At 39.7% G+C, this 24,409-nt stretch overlaps 3 protein-coding genes across 3 annotated transcripts in view; 1 reads left to right on the top strand and 2 right to left on the bottom strand.

Moving 5' to 3' along the window:
- Positions 1 to 4,571: 4,571 nt before the first annotated feature.
- bokb (BCL2 family apoptosis regulator BOK b) lies at positions 4,572 to 16,076 on the top strand. The gene is made up of 5 exons (XM_012878946.3): positions 4,572 to 4,886; positions 5,296 to 5,662; positions 6,681 to 6,809; positions 13,845 to 14,008; positions 14,929 to 16,076. The coding sequence occupies exons 2-5, from the start codon at positions 5,440 to 5,442 to the stop codon at positions 15,052 to 15,054; spliced, it is 642 nt and encodes a 213-aa protein (XP_012734400.2). The 5' UTR covers positions 4,572 to 4,886; positions 5,296 to 5,439; the 3' UTR covers positions 15,055 to 16,076.
- A 1,794-nt stretch (positions 16,077 to 17,870) lies between these two features.
- Positions 17,871 to 22,807, bottom strand: thap4 (THAP domain containing 4). The gene is made up of 5 exons (XM_012878970.3): positions 22,636 to 22,807; positions 20,540 to 20,696; positions 20,319 to 20,428; positions 18,399 to 18,502; positions 17,871 to 18,216 (listed from the first exon to the last, which is right to left on the bottom strand). The coding sequence occupies exons 1-5, from the start codon at positions 22,658 to 22,660 to the stop codon at positions 18,100 to 18,102; spliced, it is 513 nt and encodes a 170-aa protein (XP_012734424.2). The 5' UTR covers positions 22,661 to 22,807; the 3' UTR covers positions 17,871 to 18,099.
- Positions 22,808 to 23,841: 1,034 nt separating this feature from the next.
- The window catches only part of agxtb (alanine--glyoxylate and serine--pyruvate aminotransferase b), a 4,036-nt gene continuing 3,468 nt past the window's right edge, over positions 23,842 to 24,409 (bottom strand). The window contains exon 11 of the mRNA XM_012878961.3: positions 23,842 to 24,215. Within this exon, the coding sequence (XP_012734415.1) occupies positions 24,108 to 24,215 (108 nt within the window). The 3' untranslated portion in view covers positions 23,842 to 24,107. The remainder of the gene's footprint in view (positions 24,216 to 24,409) is intronic.

Below are 24,409 nucleotides of genomic sequence, written 5' to 3'. Positions count from 1 at the left end.
AAGCTGGAGATTAAATGTTTATATTGACATTTAGACGTGCACGTGGACATGTGTCTGTTATGTAACATCTCATTCACATGGCCACCCTGCCTCATAAATAAACCTGTGACACTGTTATCCGTGGAATGTTTTACTCTGGTGCTTTTTTTGTTGTGGTTGCATAACAAGGTGGAATGTCCTGCAGCCCATTGGGCAGCAATACGGCAATTTTTGCAATGTTTCCATTATTGCAAAGTTGCATCTTTTTTTGACCAAAAAAAAAAATGCTCATGCATTTGTTTTTTTGTTTATTTAAGTCACACAGTACATGGGTAACCCTATCAAAAAGACATATGCATAGAGAACAAATTTGGGAAAGTTAGGAAAAAAACTTTGCACGGTTTGGTTTTTTAAAAATGAACATTCATCATTTTTCCCCTCATGAATCTGCAAAACATGCTACAGTGTCAAACGGAAAAAATAATAATGTTTTTTGGACTTTTTTTTTGAAAGTGAGTGGAATATTCCATTTACATAAGGATTCACACCCTCTGACACTTGGAACTACGCTCTGGTGCAATGGTGCAGCGGTCCTTAACATGCTTCAAAAGCCTGAGCATGCCTGTCTATGCACCACTGATAGAGATTATAACAATTAACACCCTGTTTTTTTTTTTAAATAATCACAACTTTCCTTTTTAAAAATTGAAGACAGTCTTTTTCATAAATAATAATTTTAGGAAAGAGCTGTTTGTTTCTTAGAATGATGCAGGTGTAGGGTCATTAAGTAACAAGGAGGTATGCAGCATTATTAAGCAACATCATAACTAAGAGTTTTTCCAATCCAACTTGTTTTTTCTCACTTGTAAAACAAAGGAGAAACACCAGTAAGTAATTGGATGTTTTGGGTTTTCTTGTTCTTCTTATTATTCAGCCCTTTTTAGTTTTTGTTAATGGCCTAAACCTTTTTATTCAGCCATGAATGATTGAAGGTTTCGGGTGCTGATTATTTCCTGATAGCAAGCACCAGAACCATAAAGCCGTCTATTCTCATCTCTTGCTTTAAATCTTCATAAATTGTTATAATTATTATTTTTTCATTACATGCTCCAAGGCAGTTAAAAACAACAACAACAACACAGTGGTTAACCCCTAAGCTGTCTTTAAAACTTTTGCAAATCTCAACACGTGAATTTCTTGACTCTAACCTGAAACTGCAACCCTGTTTTCCCCCAGCGGTTGCTGTTTCGGCTACGTTTCTGAACACTGAATGCCTTGAACTTCCAGAAAGTCCAGACTAGGTACAGTCCTGGAAATATGAACTTCCTGGTACTTCCTTTGTTAGGTGATCAAATCAGCAATCTATCAGTTACTGAATTTCATTTTAAAATTGAACACTGTTGATTTTGGAGCATCCGTTAAATGTCTTGTTAGGCTACTTTAGTTCAAGGCAATCAAGTTATTTAGTACCAATATACACTTAAACTATTATTTTAAGTCTGGAATCAGCATTAAAACCGTGAATTTAGAACAATCACTTACCAAAGAGTTGTGCATCAAGGGCACCAAAGTTACACATGAGGTCAATCCAGTTCAGTTTCAGAGCTCTACCTCCGCGCTGTACTCATGTCGTCGTCTTATATAACATATTGAATAAAAGTACAATAAGAAAACTCGGATTTGTGTACTGTTAAGCGAACACGAAGGTTTGTTTTAAGGCCCTAAAAGGAAAGACCCCACAGCAAAATCCCAAATGAGCATTTTTAAGGAACAGAAAACACAAGAATGTTTGGGAGAACTCTGGCCCTCAACTCTGGAAAAATCCTGAAAATCGACATGGAGAGATTCTTTCGCTCTAGCCACATTTCATAGTTGAGCTTGATTCCTTTGCCGATAAGAATTGGCAAAGGAGGGGGGGGGACTCAAAGGAAAGGTATGAACTTGCAGCCGGACATGCCGTAATCACTGGCCCTGGTCACCAAAGGGCTGAAGCTTACAGATTGAACGTCTGACTGTCAATAAAAAATAGTCCAGGCAGACTCCTATCCTTTACATTCAACAAATATTCACAACATTACCAAAGTTTTTTTTTTTCTTTAGTCGTGGCTGTTTTTCACAGTGGAAAATTGATTATAGAAGGGGAAAAAAAAGCCAGAGGAGAGCAGTGAGTCTTTAACATGCCAATATCTGGAAACTTTATAAAAGACCAGACAAATTCTGGGAAGTTTCCATACACACTGTATCTGAAAATCTGCTGCTCTGATCTTAACTTATGAACGTAAACAGAGACACATGGGAGTAAAGAAAAGAAAGGGGAGCGGCTTTCTTTACCGTCCAATGTGCTCCCTTGAAGAGGATTATTCTGAAACTGCCCCGGTGACATGCTAATGAGAGAAGAGGCAGCTTCCCATGATGGAAAAAAACTGGAGAACCTTTCTGAATAACACAGCCGTGTTGGGGAGTTTGAATTATTTTTTTCCCCCTTTAATTTGGGAACACTGCGTATAAATTACAGCATCTTGACATCAGGGGATGATATAGAGCAATATTTAGGAAGAGGGGGATATTTTGTTTTAGGAATCTTTCCAAGCAGTGATTTTATTCACTGGATTTCTTTGTTATTGCAAGTTGTCAATTACTTACTGTTTTCCAGACTAATACTAATAAGATGTCTTTGTGGTTGCAAAAGTAAAAAATATGCTGCAACTGCCTGAGAAACGATCAGAAATATGATTCTAGAGGTAAAAACAGTTTTAGTATAGCCTATTAGTTTCTGCAGAGTTTTTGCACAAAGAATCGCTTCTCTGAGGACATCTGCTGATGAAGTTGCAGAGTGGATGATGCTAATTTAACACTATTTTTAGATATGTAGCTTTCACGATACACACTTGCAGCAGCATCATAAATAAATGTGATAATGAAGTTTAATCACAGATATCAAAACGGCAACATAACTTTTGGCCTTTGCTTATGTCTGCATGCTGAAACATGGCACAAGAACAGCCCTTTTTTTACACAAGTACTCAAAAACAGCAAAAATAAAAAGCAAAAAACACACAAAAAAAAGCAAAAAAAAAAAAAAAAAATTAAGAATTATTTAAACCGAGAGAAGGCACCAAACTCAGGGATTAAACAAGTATTGATTGATTGATTTAAGTATTAGCAGTATTAGCAGTTTTAGAAGTTAAAATAAAATATGCAAGAAAACCTTTCCAACAGTTTTGAATATTTTAACTGAACCTGCAAAACATGTCACTGCTTTTCTTCCACTCTTATCTCTATTTTATCTCTTTTTCAGCACACACTGCACACTTTGCCAAGAGATTTCAGCCAATCACTAAATGTGTATTCCAGGCTTTTCAGATGGAGTTTTTTTTTCTTTTGAAAAATTGGGCAAGTTTTTGAAAAACAAAACAAAACGAATTAAAATTTATAAGTCAGAATTAGCGTTTTTCTGGCCATTCTGTGTACACAGCTCTCATCCATACATTTAAAGTGGGCATCTTTTTGCAGACGTCAGTAATTGGTCAGACTTACTAGGCTTCGCAGTAGAAGAAAATCTTTCAGATGAAAAAAGAGAGAGAATGAGTAATAAAGCAGCCTTTCATCAGTTTAAATCCCTGCTCAAGATCACTTAAAATAGTTCAGATATTGGATTAAAAGACTCGCCATGTGGAAAAAAGAAAGAAAGAAAGAAAGCAAGCAAGAGAAGAATACAACTCATTGTCCACATCATGTTTGAAATGTTTTTTTAATTTTTTTTAATTTAACTTCTTAGACTTTCCTTGCTTTCATTGAGTTGAACTTTTTGTTTGGGTTTTATCTGAATTTATTTAGTTTAGTAGAATTTTATTTTGACAGGGACCTTCTTTCCTGGGCTGAAGTACACAAATCATTATTATTAACTTAATTTTTTTCAGATTTATTTTTATCTAGATTTAATTTAACCTCTAACTTCTGTCAGACTCGATTTCCCACGAGTTGAAATGCACGAAAAAAGAAAGAATGAAGAAGCAACAGCGACACTCAGTGGGTGAAACAGATACATTTAAATAACTGAGCGCAGACATTAACTACGTATTCACTTCTTTATTTATTTATTTATTTATTTATTTATTTAAATATGTGAGAGTTGGTCCTCCATGATTAAGGCAAACTCGTAAGATAAACTGTAATTTCTCTGAATGACTGTATAGGAGCAGGGTTTGCAGAATGGAAAATAAAAAGGAATTCGTGGCAGTTTAGGAGCAGTGAGTGGGAGTATTTCATTAAATTATAAATTTTGCATCTTATCGTAATGAACAACTTAATAACTAATAATGATAAATAAATAAAGGTTTAGGTTAATTCGACACCCCCCGTGTTTGAACCCAGTGTAAGCCTTAAAGCCTGTTCTGAATGAACCAGCAGTCCTGGAAGCGCGACAGTTTGTGCGCACTCATCGGGCTGCTGGTTAATCCGCCCAGATTTGTGAATGAAACTGGATGCGCTTGATTTAAGTCTTCACTGCTGCCGGGCTGAGGCTGCATGCACGCCGCAAGAGGAGGCGGGTTGGCCACCGTCCGATTCCGGGCTTCCCCGGGCAGTAAAAGCAGCGCCCCCCAGTGGGCGCCAATGGGAAGGTGGAACAACAGGTAGGCGTCCTCTGACGGCGGCTCTCAAACAGTCAGTTCTGTGCGCCCAAACAATTGGACCGAGCCGCCGAGGAGACCTGGGGCCTGGAAGTTCGCTCGGTGGGAGCCAGCTTTTCTGGAAACTATAGGAGGTTTGCACCGCTGCAGCCGGGTGTGTTTAAACCGGGCGGGGAGACGCTCAACGGAGCTGAAGTGAAAGATTTTCCCCCTCTCAGGAAATTCGGGATCAGGTCCAGTCATATCAGGAAACAGCGGTGCAACCAAACGCTGATGGTAAGAGCGACTCTCTCAAATGAAGTATTTTCTACAGTAATTTAGAGCAGGGCATGCGGTTTTATTCTAAGCCATCCTTGCTCTGTTTCTGCTCCTTAAAAAAAAAAAAAAAAAAAAAAAAAAAAAAGCAAAACGCGTTATCATGTCTTATCTCTGTTGTTGCGTAATCTAAAAAAAGTGTTGCAATATTCTTGACAATCCCACCATGTGACTCACAACAATAACGCCTCCAAGCGATTATTATGTAAGTTTCTGGTCCTGTTTAGTTTCTGAACGTCTCTTAATGCATCCAGGTTATTTTTAGCAAATGGGAGAAGCGAAAAAAAAAAACATGTTTAAATCACATCCAGGGTGGTTATTTTTGTTGTTTTAACCCTTCTGATAACCTGCTTCTTATCTATCCTCACAGAAGCTGTTTTATCCTCACCCCTGAACTTGGCTCCCCCCCCCCCCCCCCCCCCCCTGCTGGGAGGAAAACCAGGACACTCTTGGTTACACAGCTGATCCCCAGGAGGTCAGACTCTCACCGACCCAGATCCCTCCACAGCAGGACATGGACGTTCTCCGGCGAACTTCTATGTTCCCCCCGGAGGTCCTGGATGTCTTCGACCGATCGCTGACCGAGAAGGAGCTGGTGTCTCAGTCCAAAGCGCTGTGCAGAGACTACATCCTGTCCAGGCTCAACCAGAACGGGTTGGGATGGTCCAAAACGGAAATCAACTTTTCTCCCCCGAATGCAGCCCTCGCCGAGGTGTCTCTGGTGCTTCTTTGTCTTGGTGAGAGGATGTTGTTGGATAAGGGAAAAATCCCATCCAGGCTGTCTCTAAGTCTGTAAAGGGCCTTTTATGTAAAGGTGCACAGCTCCATCTCCCAGAAATCAGAACCGGTTGATTTTCTCTTGATGGGCTTCGATCAATACCGAAAAGTCATATTTGATCCTTTTTATCAAATGCATCAAAACTAAGAACTGTAACCGTTTTTGCTCAACCAACATGTATTTTGAGATTAATAAAATTCAGATACGGGTTTGATGATGCACAATCCCTTCGTTTTATGTTGGATTCAAACTTACTGCTGTACCTCTATCAAGGAACCTCCAGCAAACATTTTGTCATGTATGTTTACAGTCCCTAATTTTTTTTAATTTTTTTAAAATAAAAAATCGTTGCCATTGGCAGATCAGACCTCAGTGAAAACCACATATTTTTTAACTAATGTTCATCTTTATCTAAAACTGTCTCAGCTTTTTGACACCGCTGCTCTGTCGTTTAGACACAAGCGTAGACATAAACTGACCTTCAAGCTGATTTAAAAAAAAAAAAAAAGAAAAAAAAGAAAAAAAATTATTAAGTGTCTTTTTAACTGTTGGCATAAAACACCTTCAAATCAGCTACCTGATTTATATCTGCAGGAACAAAATGAAAATACATTGTCTAGATCCACATTGCTCTTAAGAAAGAAGTGAACAAAACACAATGGATGTGAAACGTTGGTTAGAAGATGGACTGACCAGCCCTCCAGACGTGAACCTGAATAGATTTTTCTCCCACATTTTCTTTTTTTCCTATTGGCTATTTTAGGGACAGACTTGAAGACAAAGACGACCACGTCTGAACGTATCCAGCTTCTGTCGTCCTCCCTGTTTTGCATTTTTTCCGAGCGCACATTTCTGTATCACTTGCTCGGATTAATTTAAATTCTACTGCCTGACGGTGTTTTGTCCTGCTCATACCGCTTTAATGTTTTTCTTTCTAACAGTCTGGTGTGTCTCTTGTCTCGGTCTCCTGTTCCTAGGCGATGAGTTGGAGTGCATACAGCCCAGTCTGTACAGGAACGTGGCACGGCAGCTTAACATTTCAGTTGCCATGGACAACGTGGTTTCGGATGCCTTCCTCGGCGTGGCGACGGAGATCTTCGCAGCAGGTACGCGGTCAGCCTGGAGGTGGTGGTGGTGACGATGATGACGGTAAACGTGTTGTTTAATAAACGTGTAGGAGATCTGCCAGCACAGGAAGTGACTTGCAGTGGCGACCACAGATGGAGGCCGTGAGTGTGGTTTAACGGCAGTGGCTGCAGTTTTCCTGCTTTGGCTGAGAGGGGTTTTCAGTAAGAGTGAGTGGGTGTGAGTCGGCTGTGGGTGGAGGGAGACGTTGTCTAGCAATTATTCTACAGTCTAAGTTTCGAAACTTGTGAAGTTTGACAGGGAAAAAAACAAAAAAAAAAGGTTTCTAACTTGGTTCTGACATGTTTGCCTTGACAGAAAACTTTAAAGAAACTCAAAGGACTCCATAAACAACATCTAAACACCTTATTTAAAAATAACACTGATCCAGGGAAAGTGGTCCCAGAAGAGAATGCTAATTAGGAACCTCAGTCAGCAATTTTCATACTGATGTGTCTGTAGATAAGCAGTTAATTTAGTTACAGTTATTATGTAGTCCTAAGCAAGACCATTTTCTCTTGATTTATACACCCTATTGAGTTATTGCATTACTATTCATTTAGATGCGCTTTTAGAGGAAATGGAGATCACTATCTTTTTATTATGGCTTCTCCTCAGCACACGCGTTTGTTTTCTGAACATTGTAGTCTTGTGAGAGTTCATCACAGCCTTATTAAAGTCCCCCTGTCTTGACATAGTTTGGCAATTTGGCCAAATTTGTGAGCCTTGATTTAAACCAGGAGAACACAAGGACTGAAACGGGCATGGGACTCAGTTTTCAGGTGACCTTCAGTATAAATGTGATGCTACAGCATTTACACCAATAAAAAAAAAAGTATAACATCCTGAAATATTTTCAAGCTGCCTGATTTTTATTGTTTTTTTTTTTATCTTTCTTTGAATCATGGGAGAAAGTGTAGACGCCACCTTTCAGCCAGCTGACCGGCAGTAGGTAGGGGAGGGGCAGGGCTGTGTGCCTTGATCCACGGCATGAGCGGTACTCGTCATGTCTGCCACTGCTACAGCTTTCACACATCTGCTTCTCAAGAACTGCAACAACGACCCAAAAACATCGTAACCCGGTGCTGTTCAACATTATCGCTTCTTTCACAAAACGGTTCTGGCATAAACCTTCAAAGACAAGCTCCTCTCTGAGATGCATCTGGTCAAGTAAAGCCAGCGATATCCCACAAACATACAAGCTTTAATAAATCTGGCCGGCATTACGGAACCGAGTGAGAGGTGGAGCTAAACTCAACAGAGCCAACATGGAGCCTGCTGACTGTTTTGTTGTATTTTCAAGCTTGACTTTTGCTGTAGTCAATAAGAGAAGAAAGTTTGACAATAACTCGGCACACAGACATGGCCTCGGTACGTCCCTTGAGCCGCAGCGCTGGTTTACCCTGGCAGATGTCAGCTGGTAACTGGGCTGTGACCACCTGGCTTGTTGAGTCGGGTGTGAAGCAGCAGTGGATTGATTTCAATCTCCTTTTACAGCCTTGGACCTTTCAAAGAAAAAAGACGGGATGGCAGAAAAGGCCTCTTAGCGCTGTCTTTAAGTGTTTTGACTTTAATATTACTTTCTATCAAACGACCCACAAACAGCTGTGCCTGTTCAGGGCCTGACACGCCAAGGCCTGCTGTCCAACTATCCGTTTTTAAACTCTTCTCAGGCGCGTTCACACTTCTAATAAAACCGGTGGTCTGTGTTCTCTCGGCACTTTTCAGGACAACACATCTGATTATGTCCCTGAGTCGTCTTGTTACTGAAAAGTGCTTTATAAATGAACTTGCGTTGCCTTTAATTAAGGAGACGTACCCTGACACTTTGTGACGGGCATTCTCCTTAATGCTGGCTCTCTGTCTGCACCGATGAACCCCTGATTGCTGGTCGCTTCACGGCCAGCTTCGCTACTTTTTCATTATTCTGGCAACTATTTTCTGACCATAAAATGTTATTTTAGATTGTCTGTTGGTCCTTTTAAATATGAAAAAATAAAATTAAGACTTTTACATCACAACGTGAGTAACGTAGCCCATGCTTATGCAGTTGCTCCCTTGATCCCGATAAATCCACAGTATTCAAACAGGTGGTGCTTCAGACGTGACAGGACTTGATGTTCCATAAAATTGTCTGAAAGCATCTTTATGGCTAGTTTATTTTGCTTCAATTAAGGGCAAATGTCAAACAAATGGTCCACAGCAACATCTGATTTCATTGGGACATTTTAATACATTTTTAAAGACAAATAGAAGATACCATTTGTCTGAGAAAAGCAACAAATGGAAGCTGGATTGCAACACACTGTGTGAAGATCTGATCAAAGAGTGAAAAATGACCTCCGTTTGTTTTTGCTGGACATGTTTTGTGGCCCTCTGGGGGGAAACAAATTACGGAGTCTTTATTAGGTTTTTCTTGTTGATAGGAATCTTGAGATCAGTTTGCGTTGATATCGTTTCTGGCTTTCTCCGTTTCTCGACAACAGATGTTGCTTGTTCACTACCGAATGCAGCATCGACATTTTGAACAGTTTCACGTACTCTGCTGTACGCCTCGGGGATAGATTTAGAAGAATCTGGCTGCGCTGTGATGAACACGCAAAATCTGGCTCATTGCCTGGAAATGCCAAAAACAGACTTTCTTAATATAATTTTGATGCCTGCGCTCTGGCCGAATGTTCCCCTCGCTCTCTGACGTCGCGGGGCTGTAATTTGTGGAAACAGCGTGGGATTCCTCTGAAAGAATAACAAACTTGGGAACTCGAGTTACGCCTGGCCTTTTGAGATGGGTTGAGAGCTTTGATTTTAAAATAGCGGGAAGCAAAAGGAATTCTACATTTTCTTTCCTCTGTTGCTGTAAAACTCTAATTTTGGCTTTTAGGTATTTGTTAGCGTTCTTCAGCCAAAAAGAAATCGGAGCAGCCTCCTATGCTCGGTTGTGGTCCAGTAAGATCAACATGGCTCGTCGCTCCTCCATCTATCTCTTTCTTACGCCCACTCCTGTTCATTCTCCTTCCGCCCTCCTCTTTTATCCCTGACAATCTCGTGTCTATTCTTGGCCTGCTTCTCAGTGGGGACTGAGACATGACGTGCTCGGACAGCTTCCATGGACGGTTATCTCATTTAAGCTCGCCCAGAGCTCTATCCCCTTATAGGCACAGTCAGACTCTGCAGGTCAGCGCCGCGGAACACTCATGACAAAGCAAGCGGGGCCAAAAGAGGCCAATGACATTAGGCCTTAGCGGCATTACTGATGGCTGTTATGAAGGAGCCAACTTCTGTGAAAGCTGTACCTAGAGCTGGCCGCGTGCCCGTAATGATCAGAGGCCCCATAGGAAGCGGGCTGAGTTTGCAGTTTCTAGTTAAAGTATTCATACCCCTTTCTGCGTTACAGTTCTGAATGTATGGTATTGAGATTTTGTGTGATAGACCAACACAAATGAGTGCATAGTTGGGAATTGGAAGTAAAATGACATGTTTTTTTTTGTTTTGTTTAAAAATCCATATTTAAACTACGGAGCCCTAGAGGGGTCATCGCAAAATGTTTTGCATGTTGAGAGAATGTACGCTCGTTTTACTAAATTGTGTGCTCGTTTTACTAAATTGTGCGCTCGTTTTACTAAATTGTGTGCTCGTTTAACTAAATTGTGTGCTCGTTTAACTAAATTGCGCGCTCGTTTTACTAAATTGTGTGCTCGTTTAACTAAATTGTGCGCTCGTTTTACTAAATTGTGCGCTCGTTTAACTATATTGTGCACTTGTTTTACTACATTGTGCGCTCGTTTTACTACATTGTGCGCTCGTTTTACTAAATCGTACGCTCGTTTAACTAAATTGTGCGCTCGTTTTACTACATCGTGCGCTCGTTTTACTAAATTGTGTGCTCGTTTAACTATATTGTGCGCTTGTTTTACTACATTGTGCGCTCGTTTTACTACATTGTGCGCTCGTTTTACTACATTGTGCGCTCGTTTTACTAAATCGTACGCTCGTTTTACTAAATCGTACGCTCGTTTAACTAAATTGTGCGCTCGTTTTACTACATTGTGCGCTCGTTTTACTACATTGTGCGCTTGTTTTACTACATTGTGCGCTTGTTTTACTACATTGTGCGCTCGTTTTACTACATTGTGCGCTCGTTTTACTAAATCGTACGCTCGTTTAACTAAATTGTGCGCTCGTTTTACTAAATTGTGCGCTCGTTTTACTACATTGTGCGCTTGTTTTACTACATTGTGCGCTCGTTTTACTACATTGTGCGCTCGTTTTACTACATTGTGCGCTCGTTTTACTACATTGTGCGCTCGTTTTACTAAATCGTACGCTCGTTTAACTACATTGTGCGCTCGTTTTACTACATTGTGCGCTCGTTTTACTACATTGTGTGCTCGTTTTACTACATTGTGCGCTCGTTTTACTAAATTGTGCGCTCGTTTTACTAAATCGTACGCTCGTTTTACTACATTGTGCGCTCGTTTTACTACATTGTGCGCTCGTTTTACTACATTGTGAGCTCGTTTTACTAAATTGTGCGCTCGTTTTACTACATTGTGCGCTCGTTTTACTAAATCGTGCGCTCGTTTAACTAAATTGTGCGCTCGTTTTACTAAATTGTGCGCTCGTTTTACTACATTGTGTGCTCGTTTTACTACATTGTGCGCTCGTTTTACTAAATCGTGCGCTCGTTTAACTAAATTGTGCGCTCGTTTTACTACATTGTGCGCTCGTTTTACTACATTGTGCGCTCGTTTTACTAAATCGTGCGCTCGTTTTGCTAAATCGTGTGCACAATTTACTATATTGTGCGCTCGTTTTACTATAGTGTGAGCTCATTTTACTAAATTGAGCTCTCATTTTAAGCATAGTAAAACGAGGGCACAATTTATTAAACGAGGGCACAATTTAGTGAACATGGTTATAGAACATTGTGTGCACGATCTACTTAAACGTTGCCACAATATGTAAAACGTGCACTCAATTTTGTCTTGACACATGTAAACATGAGCACGTTATAGTATATTCGAGACCAAAACGCACCCACGAATAATTAAAACGTGTGCTCGAATAAGTTTTATTAATTCGAGGACTCAATTAAAAGAAAACATGCTCACGTTTTATTAATTCGAGGGCTCAATTAAGGGAAACGTGCTCACAAATGATCACGACCTGAAAAAAAATATCACTTAAAGTGAACTCTCCCGGGCTCCGTATTAAATAATGCTTTTAAAAAAAATAAAGTTTGGCTTGCCACTGCTCGAAAAATAAAGGGACAGTTTGAAACACGTCAGATCTAAACTGGAAAACAAGAAGTCCTGTTGTTTATCCATACCGACGTGGAATCAGTAAGATGTTCTAAACATTTGCTGAAGATGAAAATGATGAAGCCACGGAGGGCTTAATCTGAGTCACAGAGAGCGTGAAACTGAAAGACTGATGTGGCAGGCTGCTCCACTTCGCTGGAATATCATTGCAGATACTGAAAATGGTCCTCATTAGTTTGTGTGGCATTGCCTGACAACGTCGGGGCCTGCTCCTTATGAGATGACGGATGGTGTGCTGCGTTATCTCCTCCCAGATCCTGACCAGAGCATCACTGAGCTCTTGTGCAGTCTGAGGTGCCACCTGGGGGCGGTGGATGGACCTAAACAGGATGTCCCAGAGATGTTCTGTTGGATTTAGGTCAGGGTAGTGTGGAGGCCAGTAATATCTGCCTTCATCCTCCATATACTGCCTACATACTGTTGCCACATGAAGTAGGGGATTATTATGCACCCAGAGGAACCCAGGACCCACTGCACCAGTGGGTCTGGTCTTGTTGATGGGTTAAGGACCTCTCCTAGAATAACTGCCAGCCTCCAGGAATCTCCTCCATGCTCTTGACACTGTGCTGGGAGACGCAGCAAACCTTCTGGCAATGGCATGTATTGAAGTGCAGCCTCTGTAGGGTCCAGTTATCACCTCATGCTACCAGTAGGGACACTGGCCCTGGTCAAATACAAAACTACTGAATAGCTGTCAAAGAAAATGAGGATGGAAAGATGTCTGTGGCCAACACCTGAAAATAAACATTTCTGCTTTCAGGCTCGTCTCATTATGCCCCTTTAGTGCCCCTGATGCTAATTTCATTTACACCAAAACAGCGGACACTGATTAACAACCCCATCTACTACTGAACTGTCCAGGTCAATAATCCACAAGTTTTAGTGACTCGATATTGCACTCTAATTAAAAAGTGTTCCTTTAGACATTTGTTGTTTATGTTTAAATGTTTATTTAAATTCATAATCTAAATTGATGGATAGCATCTGAATAAAAGTATCTCTCAAATGTTATTAGGTCTGGACTTTGACTAGGCCATGCTCACACACACATATATATATATATATATATATATATATATATATATATATATATATATATATATATATATATATATATATATATATATATATATATATATATACACTTGATATTGTTTTCTGGCCCTTAACCTTTTGGACCGTGGCATCAGAATCTCACCCTATTACATTGACAGTAAAGCTGGTGGTTTTTATAAGACCTCTTATCAGTCACATTAACCCAAATTATTCTGGCCTGTTGACCTGAACCTGGCATTTTATGTTTATTTCAGTGCAAGGTCCAATGACTGCACAACATGTGCCATTGTTGGTCTGGATATTAACCAGAAATCTCAGAGGAGAGAGGTGGTGTTGCCTGGATAGGATGGCTAATACTGTAAAGTGCAAATAGAAGTTTATTTATTCCTGTCCAGAAATTCACTTACTGTGATGAGGAGAAACTCATGTCCTTTGTTTTTTTTTTTTTTTCCTGGGCCGTCCCTCTAACGGCACAGTGACTGTAGGAGAAAATCCACATCAGCTTTAGCCGCTAAAACTTATTTTGCAACTAAGTCAAACACTCGTAGGCATTGGTAATACACTGATGATGATGAAGATCACCGCTTGTGCCTCTGTTGATACACAACAAAAATGAACCTGTAACTTTTTTTGCCTTAGGTATTACGTGGGGGAAAGTGGTAGCCATGTACGCAGTAGCTGCAGCCCTGGCGGTGGACTGTGTCAGGCAGGGACATCCCACCACCGTGCACATCATCGTGGACAGCCTTGGACAGTTTGTCCGCAAATTTCTCGCGTCCTGGCTGAAGAGACGGGGAGGATGGGTGAGTCTTTGCTCTGGTGCTTTCTCGTAACGCTGTAACTTAACTGCATGATCCCGAAGCGAAGATGTGCTGCTTAATCACTGGCCCTCATTTACACATCCTTAAGGAAACTGTGAGACTAAGAAATGTGGAATTAAATCAGTTTTTACAATCTTCAGAAGCTACACTTCTGCTGCACCATTTTTCGTCATGATTAATCATGAATTTTTTTCCTCTTTCCATTTTGTAAAGGACAAAAGTGCGAAGATGCCACTAACTCATTCTCAGCTAGTTGCTTGACATGCAACTTGCAGACTAAATGTCCATTTATACAAAAATATAAAAACAGGAAATTTGAACCCTCCTATCAGGGGAAAAGTAACACATATTGGTTAAATGAAAATGATTTTAAATCTATATATGTCAGGGGTATGAATAATTTAGAGCCTATGTGCATCTCTACCAATTTAATGATGCTGTCCATCTATCCAGGTAAAATCTTATTGAGATAAAAATCTCCTTTTTAAGACAGGCTTGGCCACATGAACACTGGTACAAACACCAAAGAAATACATCAGATCATTTGCAAAAGACATGATATATTCTTTGATTAATCTTTTGAAAGGTTTGATAAAGACAATTCACCTACTTTTGCTTTGGCGCTTATATGAAAGACCCCGTATCTGTCTTAGTTGTTACATGCCGTCTCTTTAAGGCTCCTTCATTTATCAAAGCAGCATCTGCCAAGACTGATGAATAAAACATGGTTAGAAAACAGCTACTTGTCTTTATTTGAGGCATACGGCAATACCTACTGGGTTTCATATATTATTATGGAATAGTGTTGGGCAATAAACCATATAAGTCAGAAAACTCAAAAATGACCTCTTTGTAATACATTCTTAAGGTAAGTGATTAAAATCTGTTTTCCTTCCCGTCAGGCGGAGATCTCGAAGTGCGTGGTGAAGATGGACTGCACCCCTGAACGGCCCTGGCTGTCGTCCGTCATCGATTCCCTCAAATATTTTCTCACCACGGTGTACGTTTACATCATGAAGGAGCAGTGACCTGCTCGGACGGAGCGGAGGAGTGGTGAAAATCCTGGACTTTAAGCTCCGTCTTGTCAATGGAAGCCAGGACGGAGATGCTCTTCTGCGCCTGAAGAGGACTGAGCTTTCCCAGCACCTTTGTGTGTGTTGCTGAATGGCCACCGACAAATGTCTCATCAGCAGCGTGTTGTGTTTGGCACAAGCGAGGGATTACCCTTCGACCAAAGAGTAGTCGCCTTGACGTTTTCAGCGGAGATCTGAGGATAACCTTGATATTTAACAGCATGAATGTGATTTTTTTTTTTTTTTTTTTTTTTGTTTTCATACCACACTCCACCTGTTGTGTGCTTTTCCTCACTGCTTGTCGAAGCACATAAAGCCCGCCTTTCGCTGGTTTAATGTGAGGCTGCTCTTGCTGCTGATCTGAGTGAGATTCGCTCCTAATAGGGTATATATTTTTGAGAGGATGAGGCTGTAGGTGAGCTCTGCGTTTACAGAGAAACTGGAGTTTCTGGTGTCTGAAAGGGGTCCTACAGAGGATCAGATTTCTGCCCGCTGAGGCCGCCCTCTCTGAGCAGTATTTGGCCATATTAACTGTTTACATTTCAGGAGATCAAATAATTGTACTTTCACCAAAGCACAAATGGTGTCTTCCTTTAAATGTAACTAAAGCTGACATGGTCATTTTTTTTTTTTTTTTCGTTTAAACACAACTAGAAATCTTTTTTTCAGTCATGCATTTTTATTTTTATTTTTTTTACAAATAACTTCCATAGGACTTGAAACAGACTAAATGTAAGATTTTTTTTTTAATCTTTACTGAGTTTTAACCTGTATATTTTATTTATGATTTTTATTTATGATTTATACATATTTGGTGATAACCAACAAATTATTCCACTACAGCATAAAATTTGCCACTACAGAAAGCACTTCAGGATGAATGTGTGCAATGGGTTCAACGTTCAGTGTTAATTTTGCTGTGTCTGCTTTTTTTCCTCCCCAAAGCTACAATAAATTTCAACAAATGCTTACATATACATTCATGGCACTTTGTTTCACTTCTCTTACAATTTTTAAATAGATTTTCTTTTTGCAAGAACTTGGTGAAACACAAAGAAAATTCCAAGCAATGACCAACAAGTTTCTTTCAAAAGTAGAAAGGTTCAAGATTTTTGTCATTTCATATTTTACAGTATAAAATTGGGTTCATTACAAAGGTAATAATTATGCGAATATAATAAATCTGAGCAGATTTTTAATCATATATTTTTACACTTAGTTTGGGCAGATGAGGCCGAAGCTGAATTCTTTAGTTATGACACACACCGTATTTGTAGGAAGATGGATTTTTTTTTTTGAGAATATTTAAAAAACCCAGTACCACGATTCAACTGTAGGCCATTTTGATTCTTTCACTATAATAGTTTTTCTGGTAAATTTCAGATTTAAGGACTGGTCAGTTGAGTTCTGACTGTGAGCCTACTATTCAATCTCCTCCAGAGAGCAATTTGCTGGTTCCCAGCTCGGAGACAGATGGCATCCATACAGAGGAACCATTACCATTTTAGGCTACTTAATGTGACATTACTTGTCACATTAGTAAACTTCTTTATAATTTTTTTTACAGTAGAAAAATCATTTTGTTTGTAACGTGCACATTTTTATTTATTTATTTTTGTAAAATGTTGGGAAAACTGACTAGTTTGCCACTAACTATAAGAGATGCTCATCTCTGAAAAGGCGGCAGAAGCTGGCAAAGTCTTTCCTTAAAATATATTATCAAAATGACTCAGGAAAAAGGCTTCATATTTGGAGAGACCGTTTATATGTGTACACAATTTACACACCCATCAGAACGTTCTCTTGGTCTCCCCAAGAAGGAAATACAATCAGAGGTTTATATTGAGGATTCTTAAAGGAGCTATACCTAAATCTATTTGTCTGGTTAAGAAAAATGCTTTTTACACAATGTATTATGAGTCAACAGACGTAATTTCATAATTGACTGATTGATTGCGTGAGCAAGCGAGTTCTGTTTTTATTATTATTATTTTTTAAAGTAGGAATAAGTAGAGAACTGAGCACGACCCGGGACGACTCTCTTTGCCAATGGCACACTGAGATGTGGAGGCGTTCCTATGCAGCAGCTCCTCCAGCGCATGCAGGACAGGGTAAGTAAACAGAACAGCATGGCATGCATGAAAGAGCTGACCGTTCACATAAGAAAATATAATTTACCCCAGACGTAGCCATTTATGTCAAAGAAAATGAAGAAAAGTTGCTCGATGAAGCCTAGTTTCCTCTGGAGTGTGCACGAGCTTGAGGCGCGTGGTTAGTCTCGTGCATGTTGACTGGGTGGACAGCAGGAGGGAGAGAAGGAGGTTTTCTCATGGGAGAAAAAAAAAGATGGTGGCAGGGCTTACAGATCAAACTAAACTGTTCTCCTTACTTTTGATTCAAATTTGTGCAGAATCAGGAACAGTTGCTCGGTTGTTTACATCTGGATAGATCATTACTGGCGCCATTAAACATGCTGACAAACACTCTTGACAACATGTCTGGTACTAGACACCGGGTTCGATCTGGCAGTTTTACAGCTTTGTTTAAGTTATCTTAACAGTTTTATTTCCCATGGTTGCGTGACCTTAAGCAAGCACAGCGTCGTCTTGACATGACATGAGCATTTCAAATCACCATTAGGTAAAAGGTCCTCGTGCTGTTTGTACAGAAATTCAACTCATTAAAGTTTTCATAAATATAATTGCCATCTCCCCCACAATGCCTGGAAATAACAAATACCTGTTGGAAAGTAATACCCAAAATGCAAAAAGTTTCTATTTGTATCTTTATTATCTTAGAACCATATGGATTCAAACCAGGAATTTATTTGAATACACACAACACAGAACCTTGACAAGCAACAATACAAACAGGCACATCTTCACAAAAGAAAGAAAAAGAAAAAAAAAACACCCTGAGTAATAAAGGTTCCCTGACCCACACTCATAAGACTTTGCTCTGACTTCAGGTGCAGGATATCAAGCCTGGCGGCCGGTAGGGTCAAGCTGATCGGCTGTAAGTGATGTGCAAGTGCTGAGTGAGCGGCTGGTTGTCTGTTGCCATGGAAACAGTCTGCTCCAGCTTCCCATCAGGTCGAAGCTGCAAGACTCTGCAAATCTGACAGAAAAAAAGAAAGAAAGGAAGTAATGCAATAGGCGAGGCTACCGATACAAACTCGACTCATGTGCTATACGTAGAAAATCTATACTCTGAACGCATTCATACGAAGTAATATCAGATGTATTTTAGCAGACATATCAGCTAATTTCTGTGTATTAATGGTGACTGGTCGGTTTCACCTGTTGTACGTGAGGCTCTTTGGCAAAAGAGATTCTGCCCAGACTTTGGGTCTGCAGTTTAAGCTGATTTCCTGTCAGCTCCCCCTCTTCAATCTCCACCAGACCTACACAGCAACACAACATTCAGTCTGATAAAGCCATGCTGCTACGAATACAGCAAACGGGTTAAGAGAATAAACACAGGCCGTAAATTCAACATCGTCAGAGCACAGAACACTAACGAGGGGATTATTTCAATTTGTTAAAATGTGTGTAAAGGGTTATGAGTTGCAGCCAGTCACATCTGGAAAAAAATAAAAATCACTGCAGAATCAGATTTTGCATTCAGATATAATCGTCACGGACAACGTTGTTGGCAGCCCTCTGTTAATCAAAGAAAAACCTACAATGGTCACTGAAATAATTTGAAATTAACAAAAATAATAATAATAAATAAATATTTACTGAAAATCAACCAATGGAAATTCGACCTTGAATTATTGTTCAACAGAATCATTAAGAAAAATAAACCAATAAAAAGAGCCCTGGACATAAAGTAATGGTACCTTTCATTTCCTATTTTGTAGGGCAAGCTTTTGTGGCAATCACTGCAGTTAAACAATTTCTATAGCTGTCAATGAGACCTCTGCAGCTGCTCCAGTTGTCTCCGATTTGAAGGGTGTCTTCTATAGACGGCGCGTTTCAGCTCCTTCTTCTAATGTGCAAACAGATTTAGATCAGGGCTCATAGGAGGCCACTTCAGAATAGTCGTATAGCCGTTCTTAGGTGGTTCTAGCTGTGTTCCTTTGGTCATATTGCTGCTGGATGACCCATGGCCTACAACTGAGACCAAGCTTTCTGACACTAGGCAGCACATTTCTCTCTAGAATCCCTTGATAGTCTCGTGATTTCATTGAACCCTGCAAAGTTCTGACACACCCAGTGGCAGACGCAGCAAAGCAGCCCCAGAACATAACCGAGCCTCCTCCGTGTTTCACAGTAGGGACAGTGGTCTAACCCTAAGTGTGCTTTATTCCAGCGTCTGTAGACACGGAGCTGATGTGCCTTGCCAAAAAGCTCCAGGTTTGTTTCATCTGTCCAAAGGAGATTCTCTCAGACGTTTTCAGGCTTTAAAATATGCATTGTGGCAAATTCCAGTCTTGTTTTTTATTAACAGTTGTGTCTCCCGTGAAGTCTGCCATTACTTTGGCTTAACCAGTGACGGATAGTGCGATCTGACACTGATGTACGTTGACCCTGGAGGTCACCTTTGATTTATTTGGAGTTTGTTCTGGGCTCTTTGGTTACCATTTGCTTTATCTTTTTCTTCAATGTGTCATACATTCTCCTCCTGCAGCCACGTCTAAGGAGGTTGGCTACAGTCCTGTGAACCATAAACTTCTGGATAATATGTGCGACTATAATCCCTGGAACATGAAGCTGCTTGGAGATGGTTTTACAGCCTTTACCTTTAACAGGCTTGTGTATAATTTTCCTTCTAATCCTCTGAGACAACCCTCTCCTTCACTTCCTGTGATCCAAGTTTAGTGGAAACCTCAGTTTCGCATGTCCTCATGGTCAAATTATTGTCTAGGGGTGCCATCATTTTTTGTCCAGGTCTGTTTTATTAGTTTATTTTTTTTATAATTATTTAGTTGAACCACAATTCAAAAGCAATATCTGACTTTCATTGGTTAATTTTCAATACATTTCAGTACGTTTTTATTCTTTTTGTTTAGTTTCAAGTTATTTCAGTGAACATTGTGGGACTTTCTTTAAGATGGGTACCAACAATTTTGTCCGTGACTGTAGTTGGATTTTATTCAGGATTTGAAGTTTTAAAAATGTTTTCATTAAAATAAAATAAAAAAATCCAGAAAAAGTTTCAGAACCTCTGGGGATTGACCTGATCCTCAGAAACACAGTTGTATTTCGGTCTACCTGAGTTCTGTGCGATGATGAAGGCCACTCTGGTGGTCCCCGGCTGGATTCGAATGAAACCGCATTCTCTGTGCAGAGGCTTGTTGGATTCAGCATGAAACGCATTGAACCTAAAAAATACAGGGAGAAATCAGCTGAGAATATGGCGGAAAAGCGGAAGAAAGGAACATTCCTTTCATTCTGCCATGGACACGAAGTCAATCTTTGCTGGGTTACTCTACATAAAGTTGATGACTGGCTGCCCCACGTGGCTGAAGTGCAGTTTCTCCGTGTAGCGGAACGGTTTTATGGAGGGGTAGGTTCCTTCTCCGGGTTCATCGCTCTCCCAGGTACCCAGCAGCCAGCTAAGAGGCAGGAGGACAGGATTCAGCTTCACCTCTGCAAACACACACACACACACACATGCACACGCACACACACACACAGCTATGAGTCTCAATAAAACCCTGACAAACACTCCCTGTTTGATGTGATTTTTAATCAGGCGGCTGCGTGTCCTGCTCTTTATGAGGCAGACTATGATTTTGTTTGGTTTCAACAAACAAGGTCTGAATACCGGGGTTTAGATTCATTACAAAAAAAAAAGGATGAGCTGTCTTTAGACATGCTATGCAAACTTTCCATTGCAACGGGAGCTGAAAATACGCCATGCTTGAAAAATAGGCCGTGAGAAAACGAAAGAGAAAAACTAATTAAAAACAAAAACAGAAAATTGTGACAAGCAAAAGGTTTAGTTGTGATAATGTCCAGAGGATGGCAGTGATGCAACAGGTCAGACTGCAACAGTGGTTCCCATACCCTGGTTCTCAAGGCCAACTCTCCTGCCTGTTTTTATGCGCACCTGATTTAAATCAGCAGGTTATTAGCAGGCCTCTGCAGAACTTGGGCCTCGAGGAATACGATAGAGGACCAAATGACTGGGAAGAGTTATGAGAGAATCAAAAAAGGTATTGGTTGTGGTCTTTATAGGGCTAAAAGAGAATAAGTAGGTGGACAAGAGCCTGATCACACATGCCACAGAAACGTAAATTTGCTATTAATATTCCTGTCTAAATGATGAGTCTTCCGATAACTCCAGTCCCTACATGTTGGGGGTCCAGCTGCTGTAGAATTAAAGTCCTGCAGAGACCCAAAAATAAACCATTTATTTGATTCTGGTGTGGTAAACCAAATGTTCAGAGCATGCAATAAAAAAGTAAGTAAGTAATAAGAAGTACCGGGCCTTGAGGACTGAAGTTGATCTAAATAACTAGGTAAGACGAAGAGGCAAGCAGTGTTGGGTTCAACTCAGAAATGTAGAAAACCGTACTGAAATCATAGAAGTGTATCTTAATAGAGCAAAAATATCAATAAAAAGTTAACATGGGTAAGTAATTCAATTAAAAATGTGAAACTCAAGGATTTGTTATATTTTAGTACATTTATTATAAAGTGTATAGGTTTTCAGCATTTTTTTCCCCTGTTAGTTTTGATGATCATTCCTAACAGCTAATAAAAAACTTCAAACTTTAGGTTTTACGAAAATTAATTTAAAAAAAAGGGTTGGTACAGAAATTTTATGTTATGGCCTACGTAATCATGGGAGGCACTGCAGCGCTGTCCAACCTCCTCCAAGAGGGAAAGCAGCAACTGTTCCACATAACAGGGTCTGTCTGCAGGGTGGGGATTTTGACAGGGCACAGAAACTAGACACAAGTCCATGTGGGAAATATTTTATTTAAATAAAATAATTGGGAAAAATCTCAAGGATTCAAAAACAAGGAGTCTGAGTTCAACGGCTTAATGAATTGTGTTCTAAAAAAAATGAAAGACACCTTTTTGTGACATTTAAAAGCAACTAATCCGCAGATTGGGCTGAATCCAGAAGATGGCAGTAAAGCAACGTTTAAACATGCAAGCTGCTGGAAAAACCTCAAAGAAGAAGAACAGGAACAGGGCGCTTGAATCAGAGGAGATAAGAAATTAAAAGTTTTACCTGACAAATAAAAACAAGCATTGTTCATTTAAAAGGAGGAATAGTCCTTTGACATGCGCAGTCCACAGCATACACGTTAAGTGGTGGTTTTTATGCTGGTTTGCTAATCCTAAACTCAAATGTAAGCGCAAACACGATACCTAAAAACTAAATGGCAAAATCAAGTTTAATCCGAATAAATAAATAAAAACTAATAATGAATACCAGTCATTTATTTGAGTTGAGTTAAATGGTTAACAACCCACTTACTGGCCGAGATGCAGTGTCATTGTATCGTAACATTTCAGTAATTAAATAATACTTTAACATTGATTTCGATTTAAACATGAAATTTGAACGTACCGGTGCCATTAGTGGGAGACGCCATGGATTAATCGAGTTCCTGGACGGAGAGCGAAATGTTTCTCTCACAGACAGAAAAATGAAAGTCGCAATGAAGCAGAGCAGGTTTTGACGCAGTGTCGAGCAAACAGCGCATTGAATGATGGGAAGTGGAGTTTACAAAGTCCGGAAAAAAGTCCGGAAAAAACCTATCTATCTATCTATCTATCTATCTATCTATCTATCTATCTATCTATCTATCTATCTATCTATCTATCTATCTATCTATCTATCTATCTATCTATCTATCTATCTATCTATCTATCTATCGATATGATTTTAAATATAAAAAGATTAATCCAGATATGATGTTCTGTTCATGTTAATTACTGCAAAAAAAAAAAAAAAAAAAAAAAAAAAAAAAAAAATGCATAATTCAATTTAATATTTTGGGTTTGATAAAAAAAAAAAACATGTATGGGGATCTAAAAATTACATTGTGTGGTTTTTATATATAGGTATTATATATATATAAACCTGTTTCAAAGTTTGTCTACCGTTTGTCCGTCCGACCGGACGACAGACCTTAGACCTTAAAGTTAAAACTATCATAAAGTTCAATGTTGGAGCATAATTCAAAGTTCGTGTCCAGCTGTAGCTTGTTTTGTGACACTTCTAATGTCAAACCAGGTCACTAAACAAGCTCGCTGTCCCTTTGCCAGTTTTTGCCAATGAATGGCTCATCTTGGCTGCAGCTATCACTGAAAACATTTTCATACCACTGTTGTGCTTTAGTCACATACTTACACTTTTATTTTTATTCCTTTTTAACACAACAGATGAGCAAACCAGATGAGCAAAATGATGACAGTAATTAGTATAATTAAAATGTACCATCTGAATTAAATATCACTTGGCTGTTAAATGTCCAAACTCAGACAGAACTGTTGACTTGCAGCAGGACTGTTCCTAGATTTTAATCTCAGCCTGGGGGTTTTCTGCATGAAATTTGCTTGATGTATTTACTCCAAATCTCCCTCAGATACAAATATATGGGGACATGGTTGTTTGTGCCGTGTGTCTCCGTGTTTCCCTGTGATGGACTGTGGGCCTGTCCTGACATACCCTATCTCTTGTCCCCATGACCCTGCAGGGATAAGCAGGTATAGAAATTGGACAAATTGATGTGTTTACTGTGAGATACTTCACAAATGGTACATAAGACAGTACATTTCAGCTTCTCAGTTTAATGACACCGAAGCATTTTGGTATTTCTTAAAATAAAACAGACTTTGTCGACATCTTCAGTGCACTTAGCGTGTCAGCATCTGCAATTTTATCTTAATAATACCAAACATATACAAGACAATCCAGCCAAAATCCTTATGACAGAGAACAATAAGGAATTTCTGGACTGTATCCGACGTTTCAGCCGTGCGTAGTCATGTATCTCATGAATGTGGACAGAGTCAGTGCTGTGAGAGTATGAGTTCTTAAGCCTTGCTCTTTTTGCAGTTCTTCAGAGCATCTGCCAGGGCATGCAGTGCCTTGTCAGCATTGGTCTTCTCACAGTTGTATCCCATCAAGCCAATTCTCATCACCTAATTAAAACAGAGAGTGGATTAATGCCTGCAGTGACTCAGTTTAGGAGGATTGAAAAAAATCCTGATGCTAGTCATTCAACATTGCTCGTATTATAAATATTGAGATCGCTTTCTAGCAAAAATACATTATTAAAAACTTACTATGGAAACAGGTCTACCGTGTGCAGAGCTGATTTTTTCATTAAAACTTT

Source organism: Fundulus heteroclitus, chromosome 6 (genome assembly GCF_011125445.2).
Source record: "Fundulus heteroclitus isolate FHET01 chromosome 6, MU-UCD_Fhet_4.1, whole genome shotgun sequence".
Lineage (NCBI taxonomy): Eukaryota > Metazoa > Chordata > Actinopteri > Cyprinodontiformes > Fundulidae > Fundulus > Fundulus heteroclitus.
This window is presented reverse-complemented; position numbering and strand designations above follow the sequence as displayed.

Excerpts from the sequence above, each read along its gene's own strand:
- thap4 (XM_012878970.3), bottom strand. The coding sequence starts at position 22,660 with ATGGCGTCTCCCACTAATGGCACCG. Across the intron at positions 20,429-20,539 it reads CAGCCAGTCATCAACTTTAT|GTTCAATGCGTTTCATGCTG; the intron begins GTAGAGTAACCC and ends TGTATTTTTTAG. Across the intron at positions 18,503-20,318 it reads CATCATCGCACAGAACTCAG|GTCTGGTGGAGATTGAAGAG; the intron begins GTAGACCGAAAT and ends GTTGCTGTGTAG.
- bokb (XM_012878946.3), top strand. The coding sequence starts at position 5,440 with ATGGACGTTCTCCGGCGAACTTCTATGTTCCCCCCGGAGGTCCTGGAT. Across the intron at positions 5,663-6,680 it reads TCTGGTGCTTCTTTGTCTTG|GCGATGAGTTGGAGTGCATA; the intron begins GTGAGAGGATGT and ends TCCTGTTCCTAG. Across the intron at positions 14,009-14,928 it reads TGAAGAGACGGGGAGGATGG|GCGGAGATCTCGAAGTGCGT; the intron begins GTGAGTCTTTGC and ends CCTTCCCGTCAG.